The 27357-nt window shown below is 44.9% G+C and overlaps 4 protein-coding genes across 6 annotated transcripts in view; 3 read left to right on the top strand and 1 right to left on the bottom strand.

Moving 5' to 3' along the window:
- The window catches only part of LOC144695253 (uncharacterized), a 612706-nt gene that overhangs the window by 500620 nt on the left and 84729 nt on the right, over nucleotides 1–27357 (top strand). For 2 of the 3 annotated variants that reach the window (XM_078566157.1, XM_078566156.1), the window contains one exon: nucleotides 17494–20676. The exons of the other annotated variant lie outside the window; for it this stretch is intronic. The gene's annotated coding sequence lies outside the window, so the exon portion shown is untranslated. Of the gene's footprint in view, nucleotides 1–17493; nucleotides 20677–27357 lie in introns of those variants that run through there. 3 annotated transcript variants of the gene reach the window in all.
- Nucleotides 1–27357, bottom strand: part of LOC144695251 (uncharacterized) — a 124878-nt gene that overhangs the window by 29926 nt on the left and 67595 nt on the right. The window lies entirely within an intron of this gene.
- LOC144695242 (uncharacterized) overlaps nucleotides 16006–27357 on the top strand; it is a 232698-nt gene continuing 221346 nt past the window's right edge. Inside the window, exon 1 of the mRNA XM_078566135.1 lies at nucleotides 16006–16076. The gene's annotated coding sequence lies outside the window, so the exon portion shown is untranslated. The remainder of the gene's footprint in view (nucleotides 16077–27357) is intronic.
- On the top strand, nucleotides 16070–17495 carry LOC144695230 (uncharacterized). The gene has a single exon (XM_078566123.1). It carries the CDS (start codon nucleotides 16210–16212, stop codon nucleotides 17338–17340), a length of 1131 nt encoding a protein of 376 aa, XP_078422249.1. The 5' UTR covers nucleotides 16070–16209; the 3' UTR covers nucleotides 17341–17495.

The raw sequence follows: 27357 nt of genomic DNA on the forward strand, positions 1-27357 counted from the left end.
GAGAAAAATTAACACCGAGACAAAGAAGGAGATAATAGGACAGGAGACCAAAAATATAGTCAGAGAAGTAGGATTTAAGGACAGTCGTAAAGGACGGGAGAGAGATAAAGATGCAAAGAGGTTTAAGGAGGGACTTCTAATGGTCTCTTAACACCCAACATGCATCTGTTCACAAGCACTGAACTAACTCTTTTCACCACAAGCTCTGCAGCATTTCCTGCTTGGTAAAGACAGATGCAAAGTATTCATCTAACACGTCAGTTTTGTCTTTGTGTCTGGGTTCCTGTTTTTGTTTTATTTTACAAATGCAAATTCCCGAAGCCAAGTGATACACACTGAAGAGGAGGTGTTGTTTATTGACGCCCGTGTCTCTCTGAGGCAGCTCACAGAGAGAAGCTAGTGGGATGTTGAAGAACTGTTTCAGGTACTGGCTACACCTGGGGGTGGATCACAGTATTTCCCAGAGAGAGAGAATGGTCACAATCATCCAGTGTACTGCACACTGAACAATATCACTCTCAAACAAGATCTAGACTGGGACATCCCGGGAGAGGCGAATGGACCGGGACATCCTGGGAGAGGCGAATGGACCGGGACATCCTGGGAGAGGCGAATGGACCGGGACATCCCAGGAGAGGCGAATGGACCGGGACATCTCGGGAGAGGGGAATGGACCAGGACATCCTGGGAGAGGTGAATGGACCGGGACATCCCAGAAGAGGTGAATGGACCAGGACATCTCAGGAGAGGTGAATGGACCGGGACATCCCATAGAAAAGTTACAGTGCAGAAAGAAGCCATTCTGCCCATCGTGTCTACACCAGCTAAAAAAGAGAAAAAAGAAACTAGCCACTCATTTTAATCCCACTTTCCAGAACGTGGTCTTCAGAAGCAGATCCAGGCACCTTCTAAATGAGTTGAGCATTTCAGCCTCAACCACCAATTAGGCAGTGAATTTCAGACGCCCACCACCCTCTGGACGAAAAGGTTTTCCTCATGTCCCCTCTAATACTTCTACCAATCACCTTAAATGTATGCTCCCTGGTAATTGACCCCTTAGCTAGGGGAAACAGGTCTTTCCTGTCTACCCTATCTAGGCTCCTCATAATTTTGTACACGCAATTAGGTCACCCCTCAGCCTCCTTTGTTATAAGGAAAACAATAGCCTATCCAATCTTTCTTCATAACTGCAATTTTCAAGCCCTGCCGTAAATCTCTGCACTCTCTCCAGAGCAATTATGTCCTTCCTGTAATGTGACCAGAACTGTACGCAAAATTCCAGCTGTGACCTAACCAGCGTTTTATACAGTTCCATCATTACACCCCTGCTTTTGAATTCAATACCTCGCCCAGTAAAGAAGAGCATTCCTTATGCTTTTTTGACCACCTTTCCTGCCACCTTCAAGGATCTGTGGACATGCACTCCAAGGTCTTTCACTTCCTTAACCCCTCTCAATAACTACCCATTTAATGAGAATTTCCTTGCTTTGTTTGCCCTCCCCAAATACATTACCTCATACTTTTCCAGATTGAATTCCATTTGCTACTTCTCCGCCACTCAACCAAACCATTCTGGAGTCAACAACCACCCTCTTCGCTATCAACTACATGGCCAATTTTTGTGTCATTTCAAATTACCCAAACATGCCTCTCACATTTAAGTGTAAATCACTAATATATACAACAAACAGCAAGGGCCCCAACACTGAGCCTTGTGAAACACCACTGGAAATAGCTTTCCATTCGGAAAAACATCCATCGACTATGACCCTTTGTTTCCTGTCACTGAGCCAATTTTGGATCCAACTGCCACCTCCTCCTGTATCCCATGAGATCTCACCTTTCTGCCCAGTCTGCCATGTGGGCCCTTGTCAAATGCCTTACTGAAATCCACGTAGACAACATCCACTGCACTACCCTCTTCAATCCTCCTTGTCACTTCCTCAAAAAATTCTATTAATTAGTAAGACACAGTCTTCCCCTAACAAAACCATGCTGACTATCCCTGATCAATCTGTGACTTTCTAAGTCAAAGTTTATCCTGTCTCTCAGAATTGTTTCCAATAATTTGCCCACCACCAAAGTCAGACTGACCAGCCTATAATTTTCTGCCCTATCCGTTGCACCCTTTTTAAATGATGGTACAACATTGGCAGACCTCCAGTCCTCTGGGACCTTGCCTGTATCTAGTGAGGATTGGAAATGATCCTCAGAGCATCCGCTGTTTCCTTCCTGGCTTCCTTCAACAGCCTGGGATACAATTCATCTGGCCCTGGTGATTTATCCACCTTCAAGGATGCCAGTCCCTCCAGTACTCCCTCTCTCACTATGCTTATTGTATCTAATATTTCACACTCCTCCTCTTTACCTGTATCACCCCTCTCCTTAGTGAAGACAAAGATAACGTACTCATTGAGAACCCTGGCCACATCTTCTGCATCAACCCACATCTCTGATAGGCCCTACCCTTTTCCTTAGTTATTCTCTTGCACTTAATGTACTGGTAAAACATCTTAGGATTTTCTTTGATTTTACCTGTCGATATTTTTTATATCCTTTCTTTGCTTTCCAAATTTCCATTTTTACTTCACCCCTGTAATTTCTATGTTCCTCTAGGCTTTATACAGAATTAAGTCTTTTGTGATTGTCATAAGCTTTCTTTTTCTGCTTTATCTTGGCTTCTGGATAACCAGGGGGCTCTGGATTTGGCAGTACCACCCTTTTTCTTTGTGGGACATGTCTGTACTGTGCCCGTAGAATATCACCTTTGAATGCCTTCCACTGATTTGACACAATTTTTCCTTCTAATAGCTGTATCCAGTCCACTCTCATCAGCTCACCTCTCAGCTTCGTAAAGTTTGGCTTACCCCAACTTAGAACTTTTACTCCTGTCCTATCTTTGTCCTTTTCCATAACGATGCTAAATCTAAATAAGCTATGGTCACTGGCTCCAAAACAGTCCCCCACTGCTGCTTTATCCACTTGCCCAGCTTCATTTCCTAAGACTAAATCTGGAATTGCACCCCCTCTCATTGGGCTTGTTATGTGCTGGCTAAAAAAGTTCTCTTGAATGCAGTTCAAGAATTTTGCGCCCTCTGTGCCCTTCACACTGTTTGTATCTCAATTGGCAGTTAAAATCCCCAACAATTACTGCCATATTGTTTTTGCACTCAGAAATCAGTCTACATATTTGCTCTTCTAACTCCCTTCCACTATTTGGGGGTCTATAGTACACTCCTAGCAGTGTGGCTGCCCCTTATTTATTTCTGAGCTCAACCCATATGGCCTCATTTGATGCTTCATTAGGATATCATCCCTCCTCACAGCAGTGATTGATTCTATAACCAATAATGCTACACCCCCACCTTTTTTTATCCCCCTCCCTATCCTGCCTGAAAACTCTACATCCAGGAATGTTGAGCTGCCATTTTTGCCCCTCCTTAAGCCAAGTTTCCACTATAGTGATTATATCATGCAGCCATGTGTTCATTTGTGCCCAGTTAATTGGCTTTATTTACAATGCTCTTTGTATTTACATATATACCTTTTAACACTGTCAAATTCCTGTGCTGTGCCCTTTTTAATCTGGGCTGCTTCTTATCTTTCAGAGTTACTCACTAGTTCTCTATCTCCCGTTCTCTGCTCTGAATTTGCCCTCAGGTTCCCATCCCCTGCTAATCTGGTTCAACCCCCACCCCCCGCAACAGCACTAGCAAATCTCCCTGCGAGCATAGTCGTCCTAGTCCTGTTCAGATGTAGACCGTCCAGCTTGCACAGGCCCCACCTTCCCCAGAACCGGTCCCAATGCCTCAGAAAGGAGGAGCAGAGGAGAGAGGGGGCTACAGGAGAGAGAAGGGGGCACAGGAGGGGGGGGGAACAGGACAAGGGGGGCACGGGAGAAAGAGGGGGGGACAGAAGAGAGGGGGGCACAGGAGAAAGGGTGGGGGCACAGGAGAGTTGGGGGGGGGGCCACAGGAGAGAGGGGGGAGCACAGGAGAGAGAGGGGGGGCCACAGGAGAGAGGGCCTGGGAGAGAGAAACAAAGAATAGAGATTGGGAGTGGAGATTGAGTTAGTGCCTGGGTAATGAGTCTGGGACTCGGGGGGTTGACTCTGTGTTCGGAGAGTAACACTGTCACCTGGGGGAGTTACTCTGTGCTTGGGGAGTGACTCGGGGATTGACCCCAGGGTGAGCAAACGCAGAGGAAATAAAATAACAGACACCTCGACTGTGGGACTCAGGGAGGGGGTAGTTTTGGCTGCTGGAATGAAAAAAGGAAGAGCTTCCAAACATCCAACCGAGCTTCTGATGAAAGGTTATCTCGAGCTGAAATGTTAACGATTTCTCTCCACAGATGCTGCCTGATCTGCTGAGTAATTCCAGCATTTTTTGTTTTGAGTCTAGTTTTTAAAGCACTGAAACAGACCATTTGGCCCAACTGCTGTCTACTGGTACTAATTCCCCACATGAGCTTTCTCCCTCCCTATTTTATCTCACCCTATCAGCAGGTCCTTCTATTCCTTTCTCCCTCATGTACTTATCTGGCTTCCTATCAAATACATCGAAACTATTTGCCTCAACCATTCCCTGTGGGAGCAAGTTCCACATTCTAATCATTCTCTTGGTGAAGAAGTTTCTCCTGAATTCCTCACTGGATTTATTATTGACCATCTTATATTTATGGTCCCGAGTTTTGGACTCCCCCACACAGTGGGAACATCTTTTCTCCATTTACCCCCAAGTTCTTAATTTTATAAATCGTCAGTTTAAATATATCCATTATGTCACCCCTCAGCCTTCTCTTTTCTGGGGAAAAGAGTGCTCGCCTGTTCAGTCTTTCCTGATAGTTACTTTATGTTCTTTTTCAATATGGAGATCAGAACTGTGCACAGCTCTCCAAGTGAGGTCTAACCAAGGGTCTATACAAGTTCAACATAACTTCTCTGCTTTTTAATTCTATTCCCCCAAAAAATGGACCCCAGAGCTATTGTTTGATTTTTTTTAATGTCCTTGTTGTCCTTCTACTTTTAATGATTGATGAATCTGTAGTTCTGCCCTTGCACAACTTGTAAATATGACCCTCGGCCCTCCCTAACCTATTCAATTGAAATAATTTTTCCACATGAAGTCATGAACACAAACTTGTTGTTTTCAAACCTCCAATAAATCACTTCCCTAAAGTGCATACACCCAACTCTTCAAATACAATGGCAAAATACTGTGCATGCTGGAAATCTGATAAATATTTGTCAAGGAACTATGATACCTAATATTATTGTGGGATATTTTAAAGCAGGTTTATGTGTGTTTGGTTCTGTTTGTGTGACTAATTTAATTAAACTAGAGATCGTTAGACTGCAAGGCTTAAATTATCGAAGAAGTGAGGTGTAAAACAGGCATTTGAAATGGAAATGAGTAGAGCTAGGGTGAAGTCTCAGTAGATACAGTGTAAATGACATTTGCACTTTTAGATAAGTGAAGTGTTTTTCAAATTTTCAAAGATTTTCAAAGGGAAATGGAAAATGTTTACAACTGGCAAGATAAATAAGGCAAGGCTATTACATTGATTTTTCCCAAAAGTGCTGGCCGTAATGATAACACGAAAGATTTTTATGTTCTGGGAAATGTAATTTCTAAAGACAAGTTGGGACAGTGGGATTTACAAATCAAAAGGGACAAAATATACTTAAAGAAGGATGTAAGGCTGTGTGAGGGGTGGCCGTGTGAGATCTTGAAAGGTGATTGTGTGAAACAGACTTGGAAGAAAGCCTCTAGCCACCCTGCAGAAGTTTGCTGTTCCAGTAACCGAAGGTCTGTTAAAAGCCTTTGGAAGTCCATCGTCCCGTGGGTGCTTGTGGTAACCTTGCTGGATGAGTTTACAAATTTGGAATCTATTTGGACTGTTGCCTTAAAGGGGGTGTGTAGCTGGGAGTCTGGTTAAGTAGAAATTTTGGGAACTGTTATAACTGTGTAACTGTAATCTTGTGTGTGTTTAAGGTTGTTCTTCTTTTGTTAATAAATATTTGGATTGGGTCTTTAAAGTCTTCAAAGGTGGTAGTGGACTCATTATTCCTGACTTCAATGCACAAGCTTTTTCATAACAAATACAAATTGCAAAATCATTGTGATAGTATGGCCAAGTTTCCCTTGTGGATTTGGTCAGTCTGGCAAATACCACCTACCATATCATAACATATTCAGAAAATTCTGGAAACACTCAGGTCAGGCAACATCTGTGGAGAAGCAACCTCTCTGCAGCGTTTGACATGCCCGACCACACTATCCTCCTCCTCCAACTCTTCTCTGTTGTCCAGTGAGTGGGACTATTAATACTTGGCCCACTTTTGCCTCTTCAGTTGTAGCCAGAGAATCTCCTGCAATGGTTAATCTTCCCACCCCCATCGCTCTGGAGTCCGACCAAGGGCCTATCCTCAGTCCCCACCTATTTCTCATCCACACGCTGCCCCTGTGTAAAACCATCTGATGACCTGATGTCAGATTCACAGAGGGTCTCTTACAATCTGTCCCATTTTACCTCGAGTCAGAAAGAAATGCCCCTCACCACCAGACAAAACAGAAATCTAGTAGTAAAGGAATGGCAAGCAGACAGCTTCAAGAGGGAGAGAAATGGTTTAAGGACCGGGCCATGGAGCGGAGCACCTTAGATCTACAATCTTAACTGGGGCAGGGGCTAAATGGAGGACAGGCCCTTCAGCACCAGTAAGGGAGATGGATTCAAAACTGGGAGAGTCAAAGTTTTATACTTTTACTCCACAGTCTGCAGAAAACAGTCTCTCACCAATCACAGAAAACCAATGTCGAATGTAGTCCCATGTTATCCATTTAGCCAAGTGGATGGGGGGAGTGAGGGAGGGGGGGCAGGAGGCGGGATGGGGAGTGAAGGGGGTTAAACGGCTGCGATCCTGGTTCCCGCCGCCCGAGGTTGAGATTTACAGGTGCGCATCTCCAATTCCAGCCCCGCCCACGGGACGGGCTGGCGCTTTCTCAGATTCGAACTCCCGAACGGCAGGTACCAACCGCCGCTGCGCGCGTCAGAACTACAACTCCCATTAGGCATCGCGGGATGGGCCTGCTTACTGATTCGATACTGTCGCCCCTCACTGCGGAGGCGCGGCGCCGCATGCTGCACGGGTAATGTAGTTCCGCACCGGTGTGAATGCGTCTTCTAAGCGCCTGCGCAGAACTGGAAGGAGCCGCGGCTTGGAAACGTCCCGCCTCCTGTCTGTGACGACCTGCACGGTGTGATTGACATTATAATTGTGGGCGGGTTACGCAGTCTGTGATTGGCTATGAGGGATGTCAATCAGAGAGCACCACCCACTTTGCCCATTACCTGCTCTTCCACAGCTGGTTGACATCCTCAGGGGCTGAAAGGCAAGTGAGGAGAAAGTGAGAGAAGGAGCAAAGTTTATAATAATTACATTGCTCTGACCTTTTGGGTGGGGGCTGTTCAGGTCTTTGTTACCTGCTATTTTTGGTGTTTAGCCTGGACTCTAAAGTATACCCAATGCTGCTCCTGACATGTCTATCTACTCCGATGATAATCATGGAATGAGGACTGTTCTGGGCTGTGAGATTGTGGGGGAGTACAATCCTGTTGCTGCTGATGGCTCACTGCACCTCATGGATACCCAGTTTTGGGATCTGTCCTTGGTCTACTTCCCGAGTGATGATTAACATGGTGATGATTAACACTCATTCATCAGCTGGAAGGGGAGAGGTAGTTTTCCTTGAACTTGTTTGACCTGAAATCATGTTTCCTTTTCCTGTTTTACAGAAGGATTGCACCGTACTACACCAGAGAATACAGAGAGGATAGACACCGCAGATAGATCCTGACCATCACCCAAGGCACAACTGCACAACTGTGGGAAGACATCCAGTCCCTTCACAGCATTGCTCAACACAGAGAAGGTTGGGCCGTGAAACCATCATCTGGAGATCGGATGGGTCAGGGGAGCTTTGACATATCATCAGATCTGAAACTGGTCAATGGTGTGGAACCTTCCATCAGAACCAACCTTTCCGAAGGTTCGGCTGTGGGTGATCGGTCAGGGTGAGGCTGGGAAGAAGTGTGAGTGGCTCCAAGTGTGGTGAGAGTTTCAATCATTTATCAAGCCAGTTATTTGTTTCCACAGGTGAGAGGCTGTTCAACTGTGAGGTATGTGAGGAGGGCTCTGCAGGCTCATACGGTCTCCAGCACGCGAGGTGCATGTATTGTAGAACTGTTAGCACAAGGACAGCTACATGGAAGTGTGAGGTTCAACTGTGAGGTGTGTGACCAAGTCTCCACACAGTTATCGACACTCATGAGACACCAACAGAACCACACCGGGGAGAAGCTTTTCAAGTGTGTTGTGTGCGAGAAATCACTGTCGGACACATTGCCACCTCTGCACGCACCAATGCATTCACACAGGGGAGAAGTCATTCATGCCCAAGGTTTGTGACAGATTGTTCCGTAGTTAATGAACCTCCATGCACACCAATGCATTCACACAGGGGAGAAACCATTCAGGTGCAAAGTGTGCGACAAATCATTCTCGCAGTTAATGAACCTCCGCTTATACCACAACATTCATACAGGGCAGAAACCATTCACATGCGAGGTCTGTGGCAAAGCCTTCACACAATTATCGAGCCTCATGAGACATCAGGCAATCCACACAGGGGACAAACCCTTCAAGTGTGAGGTTTGTGATAAAGCTTTCACAACATCTACAAGGCTTTTGAAGCACCAGAGGATTCACACAGGGGTGAAACTCTTCAGTTGTCAGATGTGTAATAAGGGCTTTGCACGATCATCGGAGCTGGCGAGACACCAAAGCATTCACACAGGGAAGAAGCTGTCTCCTTGCGAAGTTTGTGAAAAAGCCTTCACACGGTTATTGTGCCTCCTGCAATATCAGACAATCCACAGAGAGGATTAACCCTTTAAAGTTGAGGCTTGCAAAAAAGTTTTTGTGCATTGTCAACCCTCCTGGGACACCAGAGGATTCACACAGGAGAAATTCTTCATGTGCAATGTTTATGACAAGGCTTTTAGCCACTCCTTAAATTTTCTGAAGCACCCACAGATCCTCACTGGAGAGAAACCATTCAGGTTTGAGGCGTGTGACAAGGCAAACACAGTCAGCATATCTCCTGGTCCATCAACACACACACGGGAGAAACCCTATCGGTGTGAATCTGTAATAAAGCCTTCACACAGTTGTTGGATCTCCTGGAACATCAGTGAACCCACACTGGAGACAAACTCTTCCAGTGTGATGTGTGACAGGATTGTTTCACCTACTCCTCCTCTCTCACCATACACCAACGTCTCCACGCGGACTTGGAGCCGGGTCACCTGCTTCCATTACACTGAGAGTTGTCTGTGTTGTTTACCCTCCAGTGCTCACACAAGGGAGCTGTCATTCCAAAGCACTGTCTGTCTCAGCAGTGTCTGTCTTGAACCTCTGCCACCATCAGTCCAATCATTTCAAGAAGACCAATTTAGCCTTTGATCAGATCACCAAACATCACCAAATGAAGACATCAATATGTATAGAAGCTCCTGTTTATGCACAGATGTCACTGTGTCTCTGGGAGGATTTCCTCAGCCACAGGAAGTAGGTGATTCAGGAGATGTGTGTCAGGATTGTCCCTGCTCTGGACAAGAGGGAGTTAGAGCTTCAGGTGTCAGTGTTGTCTTTGTGTCTGGGTTCCTGTGAAAGGTGGTAAAGTCCCCGGTGTCAATAGTTTCCACAGTGTGATTTATCTCCTTTCTTGAAGGTAGTTGCAATTGTCACATTCCTGAATTTGGGGGGAGTTCTTTATCCTCCCAAATCTGTAGGATGAGTTCATGGAATCTTGATGTGAGCAGAAATCCACCAGCTTTGAAGACCTCAGCTGGAATACCATCGGGGCCACAGGCTTTGTTGTTTTTCATCTGTTTGATTGTTTGTTGCAGCTCTCCCCTCGATGGGGACTCAACCATGGATTTACCACAGGCACTGGGGGATAGACTGGAGGGTATCAGCTGCCACTGTGGATTTATGGTTGAGGAGTTGTTCAAAATGTTCTTTCCAGCGTTAGCAGATGGCATTGTCATCCTTAAGAAGAGAAACACCATCCTGTGAACGAAGGGGATTTTGTCCATTTTACCTCAGTCTATTGATGACCCTGGTGAGTTCAGAATAGATTTGCATGTCATGGTCATCAGCATGTTGTTGGATCTCTCAGGCTTTCTCTTCCCACCACATGCCCTTTATGTTCCAGATTTGTCTTTGGGTGTCAATTGTTGAGTTGCTGCCTCCTTTCACAGATTCCATGAGCTGCACCTGGAATTCCTTTCTTCGGTCGAGCTGTTTTAGGGCTGAGACATTGATCTTCTTCCTCTTGGACTTTTGAGCCTGCTGATGTCTTGGCGCTGGGTGGATGTTCATCACCAATCGAATAAGTCAATGATCTGTCTAGCGGGCATCAGTCCCCCACATGGATCGAGTGATACAGACATCACTTAGAACTTTGACTTGGCTTTAGATCTTCCAGCCGAACCTCCAACATGGTCTTTGTTACCAGACAAACCCAAAAAAAAATCAAGAACAACATCATTACATCATTGATGTGACTAAAACATTTAACTCAGTAAATCGTGAGGCTTTGTGTATGTGCTCCAATGATTTGGATGTCCAAGAAACTTCATCACAATCCTGCAATTGCTTCATGATGATATGACAGCAGCTGTATTGAGTGGGAGATCTGAAACAGAAGTCTTCAAAATCCAGACTAGTGTCAAGCAAGGCTGTGTGAGAGTCCCCATTCTATTTACAATCTACCTGACAGTGGCTATTCACCTCATCAAAGATCAACTGCCCTCTGGTGTCAGTATTAAATACCCTTGAGGTGGGAAACTCATTTACCTCGGTCACCTCCGTGTCTAAACCGACCACCACAGATACACATGATCTACAGTTTGCAGATGACTGCAGTGTTGTTGCCCACTCTGTAACAGATTTACAAACCACTCTCTATCTCTTCAATTCTGAATACAAGAAACTCGGCCTGTCTTTGAATGTTGCCAAAACAAGATTCATATATCAACCCACACCTGGTCAGCCAAATATTCCACCTCCCATATGCATTGAAGTAGGTACTCTGGAATATGTTGAGCACTTCCCAAACCTTGACAGCCAATTCTCTCAAAAGGCTGCCATTGAAGAGATCCAACACCGGATCAGCTCTGCCAGTTCAGCCTTCTACAAACTACAGCAGAGAGTGTTTGACTGCAGCAGTTTGGACTGCAGAGGTTCAAGAAGGCGGCCCACCACTCCTGCAGCTCTTGAGTATGGTGAAGGAGTGGAGGTGGGTCTCAACAAACCTGAGTTCCCTCAGCCCATCATACTTCGATGTAGTAATGGTGTGATATGTTCACTTTACACTCTTCTAAGATACATTTCATGTTCTGGGAAAGATCTTGAGTCAATTTCAAACTCTTTGTTATTTTGATAGATTCACATTTTATATAAGCTGAATATTGTGTTGTTTTTCTGCTGTTTTATCAATCTTCTGTATAGATTTATAACTCACAATAAATTCATTTTTTTTAGCTTAACCCAAACTACCTGTTTTGTCAGCATGGTGTGTTCCTATTCGCTGAAACACTCAGGAGCCTACAGTAAGAGTCCTGCACACAATATATTGGTCAATATCACTGTGGGCAGGTATACTTTCTCCATCAGTGAGTTGATCAGTTCCAGTTTACAGGAAGCCCTGAGAAAGAGAGAAGGGCTTGCATTTATATATCAACTTTCACGAACTCAGGGCATCTTGAAGCACTTTACAGCCAATGAAGTACTTTTTGAAGTGTAGTCACTGTTGTAATATAGGAAATGTGGCAGCCAATTTGTGCACAGCAAGCTCCCACAAACAACAATGAGATAATGACCAGATAATCTGTTTTTGTGACATTGATTGCAGGATCCATATTGGCCAGGACATCAGGGATAACTCTCCTGCTCTTCGACAACATAGTGTCATGGGATCTTTGACATTCACCTGATAGGGCATAGGGCCTTGGTTTAACTCATCTGAACGATGGTACCTCTGACAGTGCAGCATTCCCTCACTACTGCACTGGAGTGTCAGCCTCAGAACTCAAGCCTTTGGAGTGAGACTTTAACCCACAACCTTCTGACTCAAAGACGAGAGTGCTAACTGAGTCTTGGCTGACAATAACTTATAATTTCCTGTTGTTTTCGATTCAGTTGGTAAAGGGTTAAGTCCCAAGGCTGTGTACAGAATGCTATTCCCCCTGTAAACTGGCGGCCTGAAAGTTTGATTTGATTTAAAGTGGTAACTAGTTAGAGCTCCAGGTGTCAGTGTTGTCTTTGTGTCTGGGTTCCTGTGAAAGGTGGTAAAGTCCCTGGTGTCAGCTGGAATGGACATCTTATGAGATTGTCTTCAATGAGTACTGCTGATTAACCATTCTGCTTTCATTCACTCATGAAAGTTCTATTGTTTAGGCACAGTTCCAACAGTCTGTCAGGAATAAAACTCAAGAAATAACCCACTCTTCCCAGGAAAGCTGAGTGTTCATTTTAATATGGCTTTTGAGCTTGTTTTCAAATCCCTCCATGGCCTCTGCCCTCCCTATCTGTGTAATCTCTTCCACCCCTCAGTCCTGCACTGGAGTGTCAGCCATGATTTTTCCGTGCTCAAGCCCTGGAGTGGGACTTGAATCCATAACCCTCTGACTCAGAGAGCAAGGTTGTGGGTTTAAGTCCAACTCCAGATGGATTATTCCATGAACATGGATTAAAATTGTTGTCAGGGCCACACGAATAATTCCTCAGGCTCTGGGCTCCCTGCACAAACCCCACCCAGCGTTTATTGAAACACAAACATGTTGTAAAATGAGTGAAGAAATTATCCTGTAGATGTTCACACACTGCACTGATCATGAAGCCAATCAGACCACAATGTACCACCTGTAAATAAAACTGCTTCAATTGGTCACATATAATTTTTTAAAATGTATGTTTTGGTAAAACTCCTTGACAAATATGCAACAGCCACAAGTGCACAGGTTGTGGACGAGAGCTTTAGCTAGCTTATGTTGGCTTTACCAGTGTAATGCAGCTGAAATTAACCATATCAGGAATTTTAACTGTAAATTACGTCAAGTGTAAATTGAAATTTTTCAATCTTGAATGTATCCATCTTTAATGAAGTATAATGTGGGAAAATGTGGACTTGTCCACTTTGGCAGGAAAATAGAAAAGTAGCATAATATTTAAATGTAGAGAGATTGCAGAACTTGACATGAATCGGGAAAAGTCAGTATGCAGGTACAGCAAGTGATTAGGAAAGCAAATGTAATGTTTATTGCAAGGAGAATGGAATATAAAAGTAGAGAAGTTTTGCTACAGTTATACAGGGCACTGATGAGAGCACATCTAGAGTAATGTGCACTGTTTTCATTTAAGAAAGTGCTCTTTCTCTCTACCCCTCTCATCTTAAAAATGCTGGAGGAGGAGGAGATAGGAGAGGGAGAAGAGGAAAGACAGAGATGATTGAGGAGGAGGTGATTAGGGACAAGGTCCATCCCTTCCTTCCGTGGCTGATGCCACCATTTCATGCACAACTCACTGAGCAGGTGTTGTTTATTGATGCCCGTGTCTCTCTGAGGCAGCTCACAGAAAGAAGCTAGGGGGATGTTGAAGAACCATTTCAGGAACTGGCTACATCTGGGGGTGGATCGCAGTTTTCCCCAGAGAGAGAGAATGGTCACAATCATCCTAGTGTACTGCACACTGAACAACATCACTCTCAAACAAGGTCTAGACTGGGACAGTCCAGGAGCGGAACTAGGAGGGGTGAATGGACCAGGACATCCTGGGAGAGGTGAATGGACCGGGACATCCTGGGTGAGGTGAATGGACCGGGACATCCCGGGAGAGGTGAATGGATCGGGACATCCCGGGAGAGGTGAATGGACCGAGACATCCCGGGAGAGGGGAATGGACCGGGACATCCTGGGAGAGGTGAATGGATCGGGGCATCCTGGGAGAGGTGAATGGATCGGGGCATCCCGGGAGAGGGGAATGCACCAGGACACCCTGGGAGAGGTGAATGGATCGGGACGTCCCGGGAGAGGTGAATGGACCGGAACGTCCCGGGAGAGGAACTGGACAAGGTGAATGTTGAGCCTCAGAAGTTTTAGCTGAGGGGAGCTGAACCTCCACAGGAGGCCACCCCTGCACAGGGCAGGTCTGTTAGATATCAACTCATGGGGCGTCTACTCACACAATGAGCCCCACCTAACACCCCAAATCAAGGAGTCACACCATGAGTCATTGGATAAATCTTCCCTCTCCATCCCTCCTGACTCTCTCTCTCTCTTCTGTTACTCTCTCTCTCCTGTTTCTCATTTTACTGTGCCCTTCTCACCTGTGTTGTTCAGTCCTGTGCCTGTGCTGATCCCACCACTGCACGTCATTGATGCTTTGGCTGTTGTGGGTCTTCCTCTTCTGATCTGCTGTCAAACACATCCAAGGCTACACATCCCACACTGATGTTGTCAGTTTGAAAGCCTCTGAGGATGAAGAATGTTATTCCCACACTAGAAATCTCTGTCAAACATTTACCGGGGGAACTGAGACAGCAGCTGCAATAAGTGAGGTTTTATTCAGATGGGACAATGACAAGTTTAAATCCCCACCTGATCTGCTGCTCAAAGTCGCCTCCGTTTCACCGGTCAGTTTCCCAAGCTTCAGGAAACTCAGGTTACTCCAGAAATATTTGGATTGGCTGTGAGAGACGTCAATCAGAGAGCCCCACCCACTCTGCCCATTCCCTCCTCTTCCTGTTCCACAGCTGCTTCACTTCCTGTAGGGACTCTAAACCAACTCAGGAGATGGTGAGTGAACGAACACAATTTATAATAATTACATCACATAATATCCACACTAATCTTCAGGCAGCCTGACTATCCTGTGGGGAATCAGCTGTGGAAATGCCCCTTATGCTGTGTGAGAACATCCAGCTGAGAGAGCTGTTTACTCGGTGCTTTGTGCTGAACTGTTTGCCTGGAGCTGTGTGTTGGATATTGAGTGTGTTTATTGGAAGCATTTCCCTTCTGATTTACAGGCTGACTTTTGTTGATGGCTCATTACTGAATATGAGAAGGTGAGGTGTAATTATCTGGGAGGTGCAGAGTGTCTGAGGATTCTTACTGATTTCCTATTGTTGAGCTCTGTGTGTGTTGGGAGCTGGTTATTATCCTGATACAGTCCCTCTGAGGGGATATTGCCCAGTTGGAGTGAGTACTGAGGGAGAGCTGCCTCCTTGGAAGCAGCTTGGGCTTGGATTTGATAGTTTGTGCCCAGTACTGTGGCTGATAGCTGAATTTGGGATGTGCAGTCTGAGCGAGTGCAGTGTATCTAATTTCCCAGGATAAACCAGAACCCTTCAATCAGCTACACTGAAGCAATATTTTCCTTAGCTTCTAGCACTTCCTGTCCAGTGTGTTTTCTTCAAATAATTTTTGAAAACAAGAGGAGAGATTTCCAAATCTCCATTCAATTGACATGGCAGAGTGGCACTCACTATGGAACACAGAGTCAGCCCCTTCAACAAAGGAGGAGAGGGAGTTGGAGGAAATCATGTTTCCTTTTCCTGTTTTACAGAAGGATTGCACCATACTACACCAGAGAATACAGAGAGGATAGACACCGCAGATAGATCCTGATCATCACTCAAGGAACAACTGCACAACTGTGGGAAGACATCCAGTCCCTTCACTGCATTGCTCAACGCAAAGAAGGTTGGGCAGTGAAACCATCATCTGGAAATCGGTCAGGTCAGGGGAGCTTTGACATATCATCAGATCTGAAACTGGTCAGTGGTGCGGAACCTTCTATCAGAACTAACCTTTCCGAAGGTTCGGTGTGGGCGATCGGTCAGGATGAGGCTGGGAAGAAGTGTGAGTGGCTCCAAGTGTGGTGAGAGCTTCAATCATTCATCGAGCCTCATGAACCACTGACTCATTCCTACAGGTGAGAGGCTATTCAAGTGTGAGGTGTGCGAGGAGGGCTCCACAGGCTCATAAGACCTACGAGCATGCAAAGTGCATCTGTGGAACAACCATATATAAGAGAAACCATTGAAATGTAAGGTGTGCAATCTAGAATTTGTACAGTCATGTATGGTCTTGAAGCACCAATGCATTCACATAAGTGAGACACCATTCACATATGAGATGTGTGACAAATCATTCTCAGAATCATCAACTCTCTGTGAACGCCAACGCGTTCACTTAGAGGGGAAACCATTCACATGTGAGGTGTGCAACAAATACTTTTCACAGTCCTCGAACCTCCGTAGACACCAACGCATTCACACAGGAGAGAAACCATTCACATGTGAGGTGTGTGACAGATCATTCTCCCAGTCATCGAACCTCCGCGCACACCAACGCATTCACAGAGGGCACAAACCGTTCACTTGCAAAGTGTGTGACAAATCATTCTCGCGCTTAATGAACCTCCACATGCACCAACGCATTCACACAGGGGAGAAGCTGTTCACGTGCGAACTTTGTAAAAAATCCTTCACACAGGTATCGAGCCTCCTGCAACATCAGACAATCCACACAGGGAAGAAAGCCTTCAAGTGTGAGGTTTGTGATAAAGCTTTTGCGATATCTACAAGGCTGCTGATGCACCAGAGAATTCACACAGGAGAGAAACCATTCAGGTGTGAGGTTTGTGAGATGTCTTTCACCCAATCTTGCGAACTCTTGACACACCAGAGGATTCACACAGGGGAGAAGCCCTTCACGTGTAAGGTGTGCAACAAATCTTTCTCACAATTATCAACCCTCAGCACACACCAACGCATTCACACAGGGGAGAAACCGTTCAAGTGTGAGGTCTGTGACAAATCATTCTCGTCATCATCAACGCTATGCAAACATCGACGTATTCACACAGGGGAGAAACCATTCATGTGTGAAGTGTGCAACAAATCCTTCTCGCAATCATCGAACCTACGGGCACACCAGCGCATTCACATAGGGGATAAGCCATTCACATGCGAAGTGTGTGACAAATCGTTCTTGCATTTAATGAACCTCCGCAGACATCAACGCATTCATACAGGGGAGAAGCCGTTCATGTGTGAGGTTTGTGACAAAGCCTTCACACAGTTATCGAGCCTCATGAAACATCAGACAATCCACACGGGGGAGAAATCCTTCAAGTGTGTGGATTGCGATAAAGCTTTCGCAACATCTACAAGGTTTCTGATGCACCAGAGAATTCACAAAGCAGAGTAACCCTCCATGTGTGAGGTTTTCAACCCTCCAGTCAGAGGATTCAACCAGGTTAGAAACTCTTCAGATGTGAGGTGTATTACCAGGATTTCACCCACTCCTCCAATCTCCTAAAGCACCAGCGGATCCACTGCTTAGAAACCATTCCGGTGTGAGATGTGTTACCAGGATTTCACACAGTCAGTGTATCTCCTGATCCATCAACTCACTAACACAGGGCAATCAGTGTGAGTTCTGTAATAAAGCCTTCACACAGTTATTGGACCTCCTGGAACATCAGCGAACCCACAAGGGAGACAAACCCTTCCAGTGTGATGTGTGACAGGATTGTTTCACCTACTCCTCCTCTGTCGCCATACACTGACGTCTCCACACAGACTTGGAGCTGGATCACCTGCTTCCGTTACACTGAGAGTTGTCTGTGTTGTTTACCCTCCAGCGCTCATACAGGGGAGCTGTCATTCCAAAGCACTGTCTGTCTCAGCAGTGTCTGTCTCAAACTTCTCCCACCATCAGTCCAATTATTTCAATAGGGCCAATTTAACCTTTGACCAGATCACTAAACATCACCAATGAAGACATCGATATGTATGGAAGCTCCTGTATAAACTCAGCATCCTTTCAGTACAGCATCAGGTACAAGTCGCTCACTGACTCTCACTCTGACCAAGAAGGAAATCAGATACTCAGTGGTTAGAAAGGCTTCAGCTTCTGATCTACCAGCACAAGCACCCGGGAGAGGAGCCATTCCTGGGGTAGTAATGAAGGGACTTCAATTAGCCTTAGCATCTCTGGTCTATGGAGGGGGAGAATCAGCCAGGAATCTCGTTCCTCATCAGTGACCCCAGCTGGGAAGTCAGGGGGAGGGCAGGATGTGTGTCGGCTGTGACAGTCTCCATTGTCTCCCAACATTCACTGTCTGGATCTACACATGCTGAATGGCCACTTGAATAGAGCACTAGAGGCCAGTCAATGTCCACAGCCTGTACTCCAGGTCAGTACCTTGAGGATTGGAGGGAATGTGAGAGGACAACAGCTTGTATTTAATGAGCACTTTAGTATAGTCAAACATCCCAAAATGTTTTATAGGGACATAATCAGAGAAAAAATAACACCGAGACAAAGAAAGAGATATTAGGAGGGGATGACCAAAATTAGGGAATAGTTTCTCACCAACTAGTCAATCAACTCGTTTAATCATCTTAAACACCTCAATCAAATAACTCCTTAATTTTCTGCATTCAAGGGAATACAAGCTCAGTCTGTACAACCAGTCCTCATAATTTAACCCTTTTAGCCCCAGGAACATCCTGGTGAATCTACACTGCACTTCGTCCAAGGCTAATATATCCTTCCTGAGGTGCGGTGCCCAGAACTGAGCACAGTTCTCCAGATAGGGTCTAAACAGAGCTCTGTACAGCTGGAACATAACTTCCACAAGGACACAGTTGGTTCTGGGGAGGAGAAGTTGTGGGTTATCTTTTCTCTTTAGGATGGTCCTGGAATAATGAGCAGTTTTGGCAGAGGAAAGCAGGACCACTAGTGCTTGATGTGGCCCAGTCAGATCTGGTGATGGATGGCTAAACCAGTTGTGTACCAGATACGCTCAAATCTTCACCCATTGGACTTGAAAAGTAGGGAGATGGACCAGGAAGGAAAAGAGTAAAAGTAATTTTGGGAATAAGGGTATAGAAGGTGGATATGAGGGAGTGGTTAAACCAGATTGACGACTACAGAAGCATTGTGGTGAATGGACGGCCAAAGGGCAGAGAGTTGGGAATTAGAAAGCGCTGTCTAACTCACCTGGGGGAAGAGTGTCTCCCAGGAATGGAAACTGATTGGTCCATGGACCCACATGACCATTGAATCTCTGTAACCATTGGTGGGTTTGAATGATGGAAACGAGTTCTATCCTGTGCCACTAAAGTTCGGTGTCTTTTCTGATCATCGGAATTGGGAGCCAGACTAAAGCACAGGAATTTTAAAGAAACTTCTGTCTGTAGTATTCTGAGAGAGTTTCCCCTGATGTGAGCGTGTGTGTTAGTAAAGTGAGCCAGCTCTCAGGAGTGGGTATGGGGTAGAATTGGACCCTGCTTTAGTTGGTGATGTGAATTATAGACAGATCCTCTTCAGATGACGGGTGTTTGACTAATACCATGGGTAATGTTTGTACCCTCCTGTCTGGGAGGATACTATCCTGAGTATGGTGAGGGAGTGTGGGAGTGAGTCTCTACAGACCTGAGTTCCCTCAGCCCATCATACCTCAATGTAATAATGGTGTGATATATTCACCTTACACTTTTCCAAGATTCATTTCATGTTCTGGGAAAGATCTTGAGTCATTTTTAAATGCTTTATTATTTCAGTTGATTCAAAGTTTGGTGTAAGCTGAATATTGTGTTTTTTTTGTCTGCTGTTTTATCAAGCTTCAGTATAGATTTATAACTCACAATAAATTTTTTTTTTTAGCTGAACCCAACCACCTGATTTGTCAGCATGGTGTGTTCCTATTCACTGAAATACTAAGGAACCTACAGTAAGAGTCCTGTACACAATATATGGTCAATGTCACTGGGCTGGTATACTTTCTCCATCAATGGGTTTATAATTTCCAGTTCACAGGGAGCATGATGTTTCCCTATGAAAGAAAGTGTTGCATTTACATATCAACTTTCACAGATTCAAGGCATGCCAAAGCACTTTACAGCCAATGAAATGCTTTTTGAAGTGTAGTCATTGTTGTAATGAAGGAAACATGGCAGCCAATTTGCGCAGAGCAAGCTCCCACAACCAGCAATGTGATAATGATCAGATAATCTGTTTTAGTGACATTGATCATGGGGTCCATATTGACCAGGACACCAGGGATAACTCACCTACTCTTCTTTAACTTAGTGTCATGGCATCTTTTACTTTCACCTGAGAGGGCAGATGGGCCCTTGGTTTAATTTATCTGAAAGATGGTACGTCTGACAGTGTAGCGCTCCCTCAGTACTACGCTGGAGTGTCAGCCTCAGTACTCAAATCTCTGGAATGAGACTTGAACCCAGACCTTCTGACTGAGAGACAAGAGTGCTAACTAAGCCACAGCTAACAATTTATATTTCTGTTGTATTAGATTCAGTTTCTAAGGGGTTAAGTCCCAAGGCTGTGTACAGAATGCTTTTCCCCCTGTAAATTGGCAGCCTGAAAGTTTGATTTGATTTTAAGTGGTAACTAGTTAGAGCTGCAGGTGTCAGTGTTGTCTTTGTGTCTGGGTTCCTGAAGCTGTGAAAGGTGGTAAAGTCCCTGGTGTCAGCTGGAATGGACATCTTAAGGGATTGTCTTCAATCAGTACTGCTGATTAACCATTCTGCTTTCATTCACTCATGAAAGTTCTATTGCTTAGGCACAGTTCTAACAGTCTGTCAGGAATAAAATTTGAGGAATAACCCACTCTTCCCAGGAAAACTCAGTGTTAGTTTTAGAGCTTGTTTTCAAATCCCTCCATGGCCTGCCTCTCCCCTCCCTATCTCTGTAATCTCTTCATCCCTCAGTCCTGCACTGGAGTGTCAGCCATGATTTTTTGTGCCCAAGTCCTGGAGTGGCACTTGAATCCACAACCCTCTGACTCAGAGAATAAGGTTGTGGGTTCAAGTCCAACTCCAGATGGATTATTCCATGAACATGGATTAAAGTTGTTGTCAGGGCCATATGGATAATTCCTCAGGCTCTGGGCTCCCTGCATAAACCCCATCCACCATTTATTGAAACACAAACTTGTAAAATGAGTGAAGAAATTATCCTGTAGATATTTACACACTGCGTTGATCATGAAGCCAATCAGATCACAATGTACCACACTTTGCTTTGGTCACACACAATTTTTTAAATGTTTGCTTGAGTAAAAGTCCTTGGTAAATATGCATCAACCACAAGGACACAAGTTGTTGCCAGGAGTTTCTGCTATTTTGTGTTGATTTTATCAGTGTACTCTGACTGAAATTGACCATATCAGGAATTTTAAATGTAAGTTATGTCAAGTTTAAATTGAATTTTAACTCTGGTTTATGAAACATCACCCAGGAAGCTGGTGCCAGCCACAGAAATGACCACGGCCCTAGATGGGAATAATGAGAGTGGTGAGTTTCTGCCGATTGCGCCTGTTTGAGGCGGCTCTTCAAATTACACTCAGGGTTTTTGGGCGTTTCGGCACCAACAGTCAGTCATATTCATGGCTCCAGTCTACATGCTGTGGTCAGCAATTATTTCAGCAAACTACAGAGCCAAATAAAATCCCCTTCATTCACAGGATGGTGTTTCTCTTCTTAAGGATGACAATGCCATTCATTAACGCTGGAAAGAACACTTTGAATAACTCCTCAACCGAATCTACAGTGGTAGCTGATACCCTCCAGTCTATTCCCCAGTGCCTGTGGTAGAATCCATGGGTGAGTCACATTAACAGGAGAAATAGTTAAAAATGGTTTAATGTCAGCATAATTACACTATTAGCTCAATAATATTGTAATGAGTTTCTGTTTTGTTTTTTTCATTTATGATAGTGTTTAAAAAGGTGCACTTTCTCTCCTTCGTCTATATAATGCTAGAGGAGCAGAGATAGAGAGGAGGAGAAATAGAAGAGAGAGACAGAGGTAGGAGAGAGAGAGAGAAAAATAGTGAGAGATAGGAGAGGATGAGGAGGAAAGAGGAGCGAGGGAAAAAGAGGCAGGAGAGGGAATGAGAATGAACATGGAGTGATGGGAAGAAGAGAGCGGATTGAAGAGGAAGGAGAAGTGGGAAAGAGGGTGAGGTGAAAGAGAGAGAGGGAGGGAGTTAGGAGGGGAAAGCGAGATAGAGGAGAGAAGAGGAGAATAAATTTCTTCCTCTCCTGTGTGTCCTTCCCAAACCCCGTGTCCCTCCTCCTGTCCAAAATCCCTTAACATCCTTTGTAATAAGTTTGTGACAGATTGGGCTAGAGTTTGACCCACAATTCTCAAATCCAACAAATCGGTGAATCATCTACACAACTGTTGGTTGCCGAATCTCCGCTACAGGTGGCACTTTATTAGGATCAGGGTGAAGGCCTTTAGCTGTTATTACTTGACTTCAAGTTTCTTGGATATCCAGATTGTTGAAGCACAGTCCACAGAGCCTCGCAATTTGCTGAGTCAAATGCTTTGGTCACAGTGATGAACGTAATGAAGAGTACCTGGTGTTGTTTCTGATATTTTTCCTGAGTTTGTTCATCAACAAAGACCATGTCGGATGTTCTTCTGGAAGGTCTGAAGCCAAGTCGAAGTTCTAAGTGATGTCTGCATCACTCGATCCATGTGGGGGACTGATACCTGCTGGACAAATTATCGACTTGTTCGATCAGTGAAGAACATCCACCCAGCACCAAGACATCACAAGGCCCAAAAGTCCAAGAGGAAGAAGATCTATGTCTCAGCCCTAAAACAGCCCAACCGAAGAGAGGAATTCCAGGTGTAGCTCATGTCCAATCTGGAAAAGGAGGCAGAATTGACACCCAGAGATTAATCCGGAAGATAAAGGACATGTGATGGGAAGGGAAAGCCTGAGAGATCCAAAAATATGTTGATATTCATGACAGCAAAGCTTTTTTGCAGTCACCAGGGCTATCTATAGACCGAGGTCAAATGGACAAAATCTCCTTCGTTCATAGGATGGTGTTTCTCTTCTTAAGGATGACAATGCCATTCGTTAACGCCGGAAAGAACATTTTGAATAACTCCTCAACCGAATCTACAGTGACAGCTGATACCCTCCAGTCTATCCCCCAGTGCCTGTGGTAGAATCCATGGGTGAGTCACCAACGATGGGAGAGCTACAACAAACAATTGCTATGATATGGCAGGTGGTGTTTGCTGGGCTGATCACATCCCAAAGGGAAACTTAGTTAGGCTATCACAACGATGTTGCAATTTGTATTTATTACAAGAAGGTGTGTGTACTGAAGTGAAAAGTAAATATTCCACTACCACTTTTGGAGATTTTAAATATTAAATGGAAACATTTATTAAGAAAAGAAAACTTAAACACACAAGAATACAGTTACATTTAGTCTTATAACATTTCCCAAAGGATTACGCAGCTAGATTCATAAATAAACACCTTATTCCAGGCATCAATCCCTTTTGATTCTTAATCTATAAAACATCCAGTAATATTACTGCACCAAGGCATACTCTGCTGCTATACTGGAGGCATTTCACAAGCTTCTCTCTCCCTCGACAATGGAAATCCAAGACTTGTAACAAAACCTTGCTTTCTGGAACAACCAGACACTTCTCTGGGGTGGCTAGAGGCTGTTTTTTCACAGGCCTGTCTTTGCACAGCACAATCTTCAAGATCACATGGCCGCCCTTCTCATACAGCTTTCAATCTTTCCCTAAATGTATTTTCTCCCCTTTTATCTTTAAATCCATTGTTCTCAACCTTCTTTTGAAAATTACCTTCCCCAAAATCTAAAAATCTTTCATATTGCCATTATGGCTATCACTTCGGGAAATAAACATAATAACTTTGCTTTATTTATTTATAATCTTTGTCGGTTGTAAAGCTTCTTTTCTGAAATTCAACAGCTAAAAATATACTTCTCATTTATCTCCTAATAGAAATTCCTATTCATGTGCATTTACTAGTCCATGAAGCAGTCCATGTCCAAATGCAGCAAGACCTGGACAATATCCAGGCTTGGGCTGACAAGTGGCAATTAACATTCACACCACACAAGTGCCAAGCAATGAACATCTTCAACAAGAGAGAATCTAAGCTTCACCCCTTGACATTCAATGGCATTACCATCACTGAAAACCCCACTGTCAATATCCTGGGGGGTTACCATTGACGAGAAACTGAACTGGACTAGTCATAAATATTGTGGCTACAAGGACAGGTCAGACGCGAGGAATCCTGTGGCAAGTAACTCACCTCCTGAATCCCCAAAGTCTATCCACCATTTATAAGGCACAAGTCAGGAGTGTGATGGAATACTCCCTACTTGCCTGGATGAGTACAGTTACCACATCACTTAAGAAGCTGGACACCATCCAGGAGAAACAGCCCACCTGATTGGCTCCACATCCACAAACATTCACTCGCTCCACCACTGACGCACAGTAGGAACAGTGTGTACCATCTACAAGGTGCACTGCAGGAATTCACCAAGGCTCCTTCGACAGCACCTTCTAAACCCATGACCACTACCATCTAGAAGAACAAGGGCAGCAGATAGATGGGAACACCACCACCTGGAAGTTCCCTTCCAAGTCACTCACCATCCTGACTTGGAAATATGTTGCTGTTCCTTCATTGTTGCTGGGTCAAAATCTGGGAAATTCCTTCCTAACAGCACTGTGGGTGTACCTACACCACATGGACTGCAGCGGTTCAAGAAGGCAGCTCACCACCAGCTTCTCAAGGACAACTAGGGATGGCAATAAATGCTGGCCCAGCCAGCAAAGTCCACATCCCGTGAATGAATAAAAAACACAATATCCCACATTTTCTTGTCCATCTCCACTTCAAAATGCCTGCCTAAACAGATACACCCTTTGTTGATTTAAACCTTGTAGCCTGACTGTCTTCAGTCTAATTAAATTAGTCACACACACACACACATACACACAAACATAATTGATATACAGCCCCCACAAGCCTGCTTCACAGCATCCCACAGTAACATTGGAAAAAATGATATTTTCTTTACACAATCAAACAGATGAAAAACCACAAAGCCTGTGGCCCCGATGGTTTTCCAGCTGAGTCTTCAAAGCTGGTGGACTTCTGCTCACATCAAGACTCCATGAACTCATCCTACAGATTTGGGAGGAAGAAGAACTCCCTCCGACTTCAGGAATGCGACAATTGTAACTATCTTCAAGAAAGGAGATAAATCACACTGTGGAAACTATTGAGGTCGTTCCCTCTTGTCCAGAGCAGGGACAACCCTGACACACATTCTCCTGAATCACCTACTTCCTGTGCCTGAGGAAATCCTCCCAGAGACACAGTGACATCTGTGCATAAACAGCAGCTTCTATACATATTGATGTCTTCATTTGGTGATGTTTGGTGATCTGATCAAAGGTTAAGTTGGCCTTCTTGAAATGATTGGACTGATGGTGGGAGAGGTTTGAGACAGACACTGCTGAGACAGACAGTGCTTTGAAATGACAGCTCCCCTGTGTGAGCACTGGAGGATAAACAACACAGACAACTCTCAGTGTAACGGAAGGTGACCCGGCTCCAAGTCCCTGTGGAGATGTTGGTGTATAGCGAGAGGAGGTGAAACAATCCTGGTACGTGTCACACTAGAAATGTTTGTCTCCCATGTGGGTTCACTGATGTTCCAGGAGGTCCGACAACTCTGTGAAGGCTTTATTACAGAACTGATAGGGTTTCTCCCCTGTGTGAGGGGGTTGATGGACCAGGAGATACGCTGACTGTGTGAAAGCTTTGTCAAACACCTCACAACTGAATGGTTTCTTGCCAGATTGAAGCTGGTGCTTCAGGAGATCAGAGATCTGGGCAAAAGCCTTGTCACAACACCATACTTGAAGAGTTTGTCCCCTGTGTGAATTCTCTGGTGTCCCAGGAGGGTCAAAGATGTACAAAAGCTTTATTATAAACCACATATTTGAAGTGTCAGTTCCCAGTGTGGATTGTGTGATGCTTCAGGAGGCTTGATAACTGTGTGAAGGCTTTTTTTACAATGTAACTCGTGAACAGCTTCTCCCTTGTGTGAATATGTTGATGTCTCACCAGCTGCGATTATTACACACCTCACACCTAAAGGGCTTCTCCTCTCATGTGAATCCTCTGGTGCATCCAAAACCTCGCAGATGTTGCGAAAGCTTTATCACGAACCTCACACTTGAAGGGTTTCTCCCCTGTGTGGATTGTCTGATGTCTTATAAGGCTGGATAACTGTGTGAACGCTTTGTCACACACTTCGCATGTGAATGGTTTCACCCCTTTATGAATACGTTGGTGTACGTGAAAGCTTGAAAAATATGAGAATGATTTGTTGCACACTTCACATGTGAATGGTTTCTCCCCTGTGTGAATGCGTCGGTGTTTGCAGAGGCTTGAAAACTGCGAGAATGATTTGTCGCACACCTCACACGTGAATGGTTTCTCTCCTGTGTGAATGCGTAGGTGTCTGCGGAGGTTCGATGAGTACGAGAATGATTTATCACACACCTCACACTTGAATGGTTTCTCCCCTGTGTGAATCCTCCGGTGCGTCTGGAGTTGGGAGGATTCCACAAAAGCCATCTCACAAACTTCACACCTGAAGGGTCTCTCCCCAGTGTGAATCCTGTGGTGCATTACAAGCCTCGTAGATGTCGTGAAAGCTTTATCACATAACTCACATTTGAAAGATTTCTCCCCTGTGTGGATTCTCTGATGAGCCAGGAGTCTCGATAACAAAGTGAAGGCTTTGCCACAATCCTTGCATGTAAACTGCTTCTCCCCTGTATGAATACGGAGATCCACACGGAGGGTCGATGACTCGGAGAATGATTTGATGTAAACCTCGCATGTGAATGGTTTCTCCCCTGTGTGAATGCGTCAGTGCGCGCGGAGGGCCAATGACCGTGAGAAGGATTTGTTGCACACCTCACATGTGAATGGTTTCTCCCCTGTGTGACTGTGCTGGTATTTGAGGAGGGTCCACGACCAGGGGTTATGATTTGTCACACAGCTCACACTTGAAAGGTTTCTCACCAGTGTGAATGCGTTGGTGTACATAGAGGGTCGATGACAGCGAGAATGCTTTGTTGCACACCTCGCATGTGAATGGTTTCTACCCTGTGTGAATTCTTTGATGTGCACAGACGTGACGTGCATCCGACAATGGTTTCTCACATACTTCACAATTGAAAGACTTCTTCCCAGCGTGGATGCGTTGGTGTCTCACGAGTGTCCATGTCTGTTTGGAGTCTTGGTCACACACATCATACTTGAATGGTCTTTCTTCCATTTGTCTGTTCAACAGATGCACCATGTGCG

This window comes from Cetorhinus maximus, chromosome 21, assembly GCF_964194155.1.
Source record: "Cetorhinus maximus chromosome 21, sCetMax3.hap1.1, whole genome shotgun sequence".
NCBI lineage: Eukaryota > Metazoa > Chordata > Chondrichthyes > Lamniformes > Cetorhinidae > Cetorhinus > Cetorhinus maximus.

Bases quoted from the DNA above. Each gene is read 5' to 3' on its own strand.
- LOC144695230 (XM_078566123.1), top strand. From the start codon at position 16,210: ATGGTCTTGAAGCACCAATGCATTCACATAAGTGAGACACCATTCACA.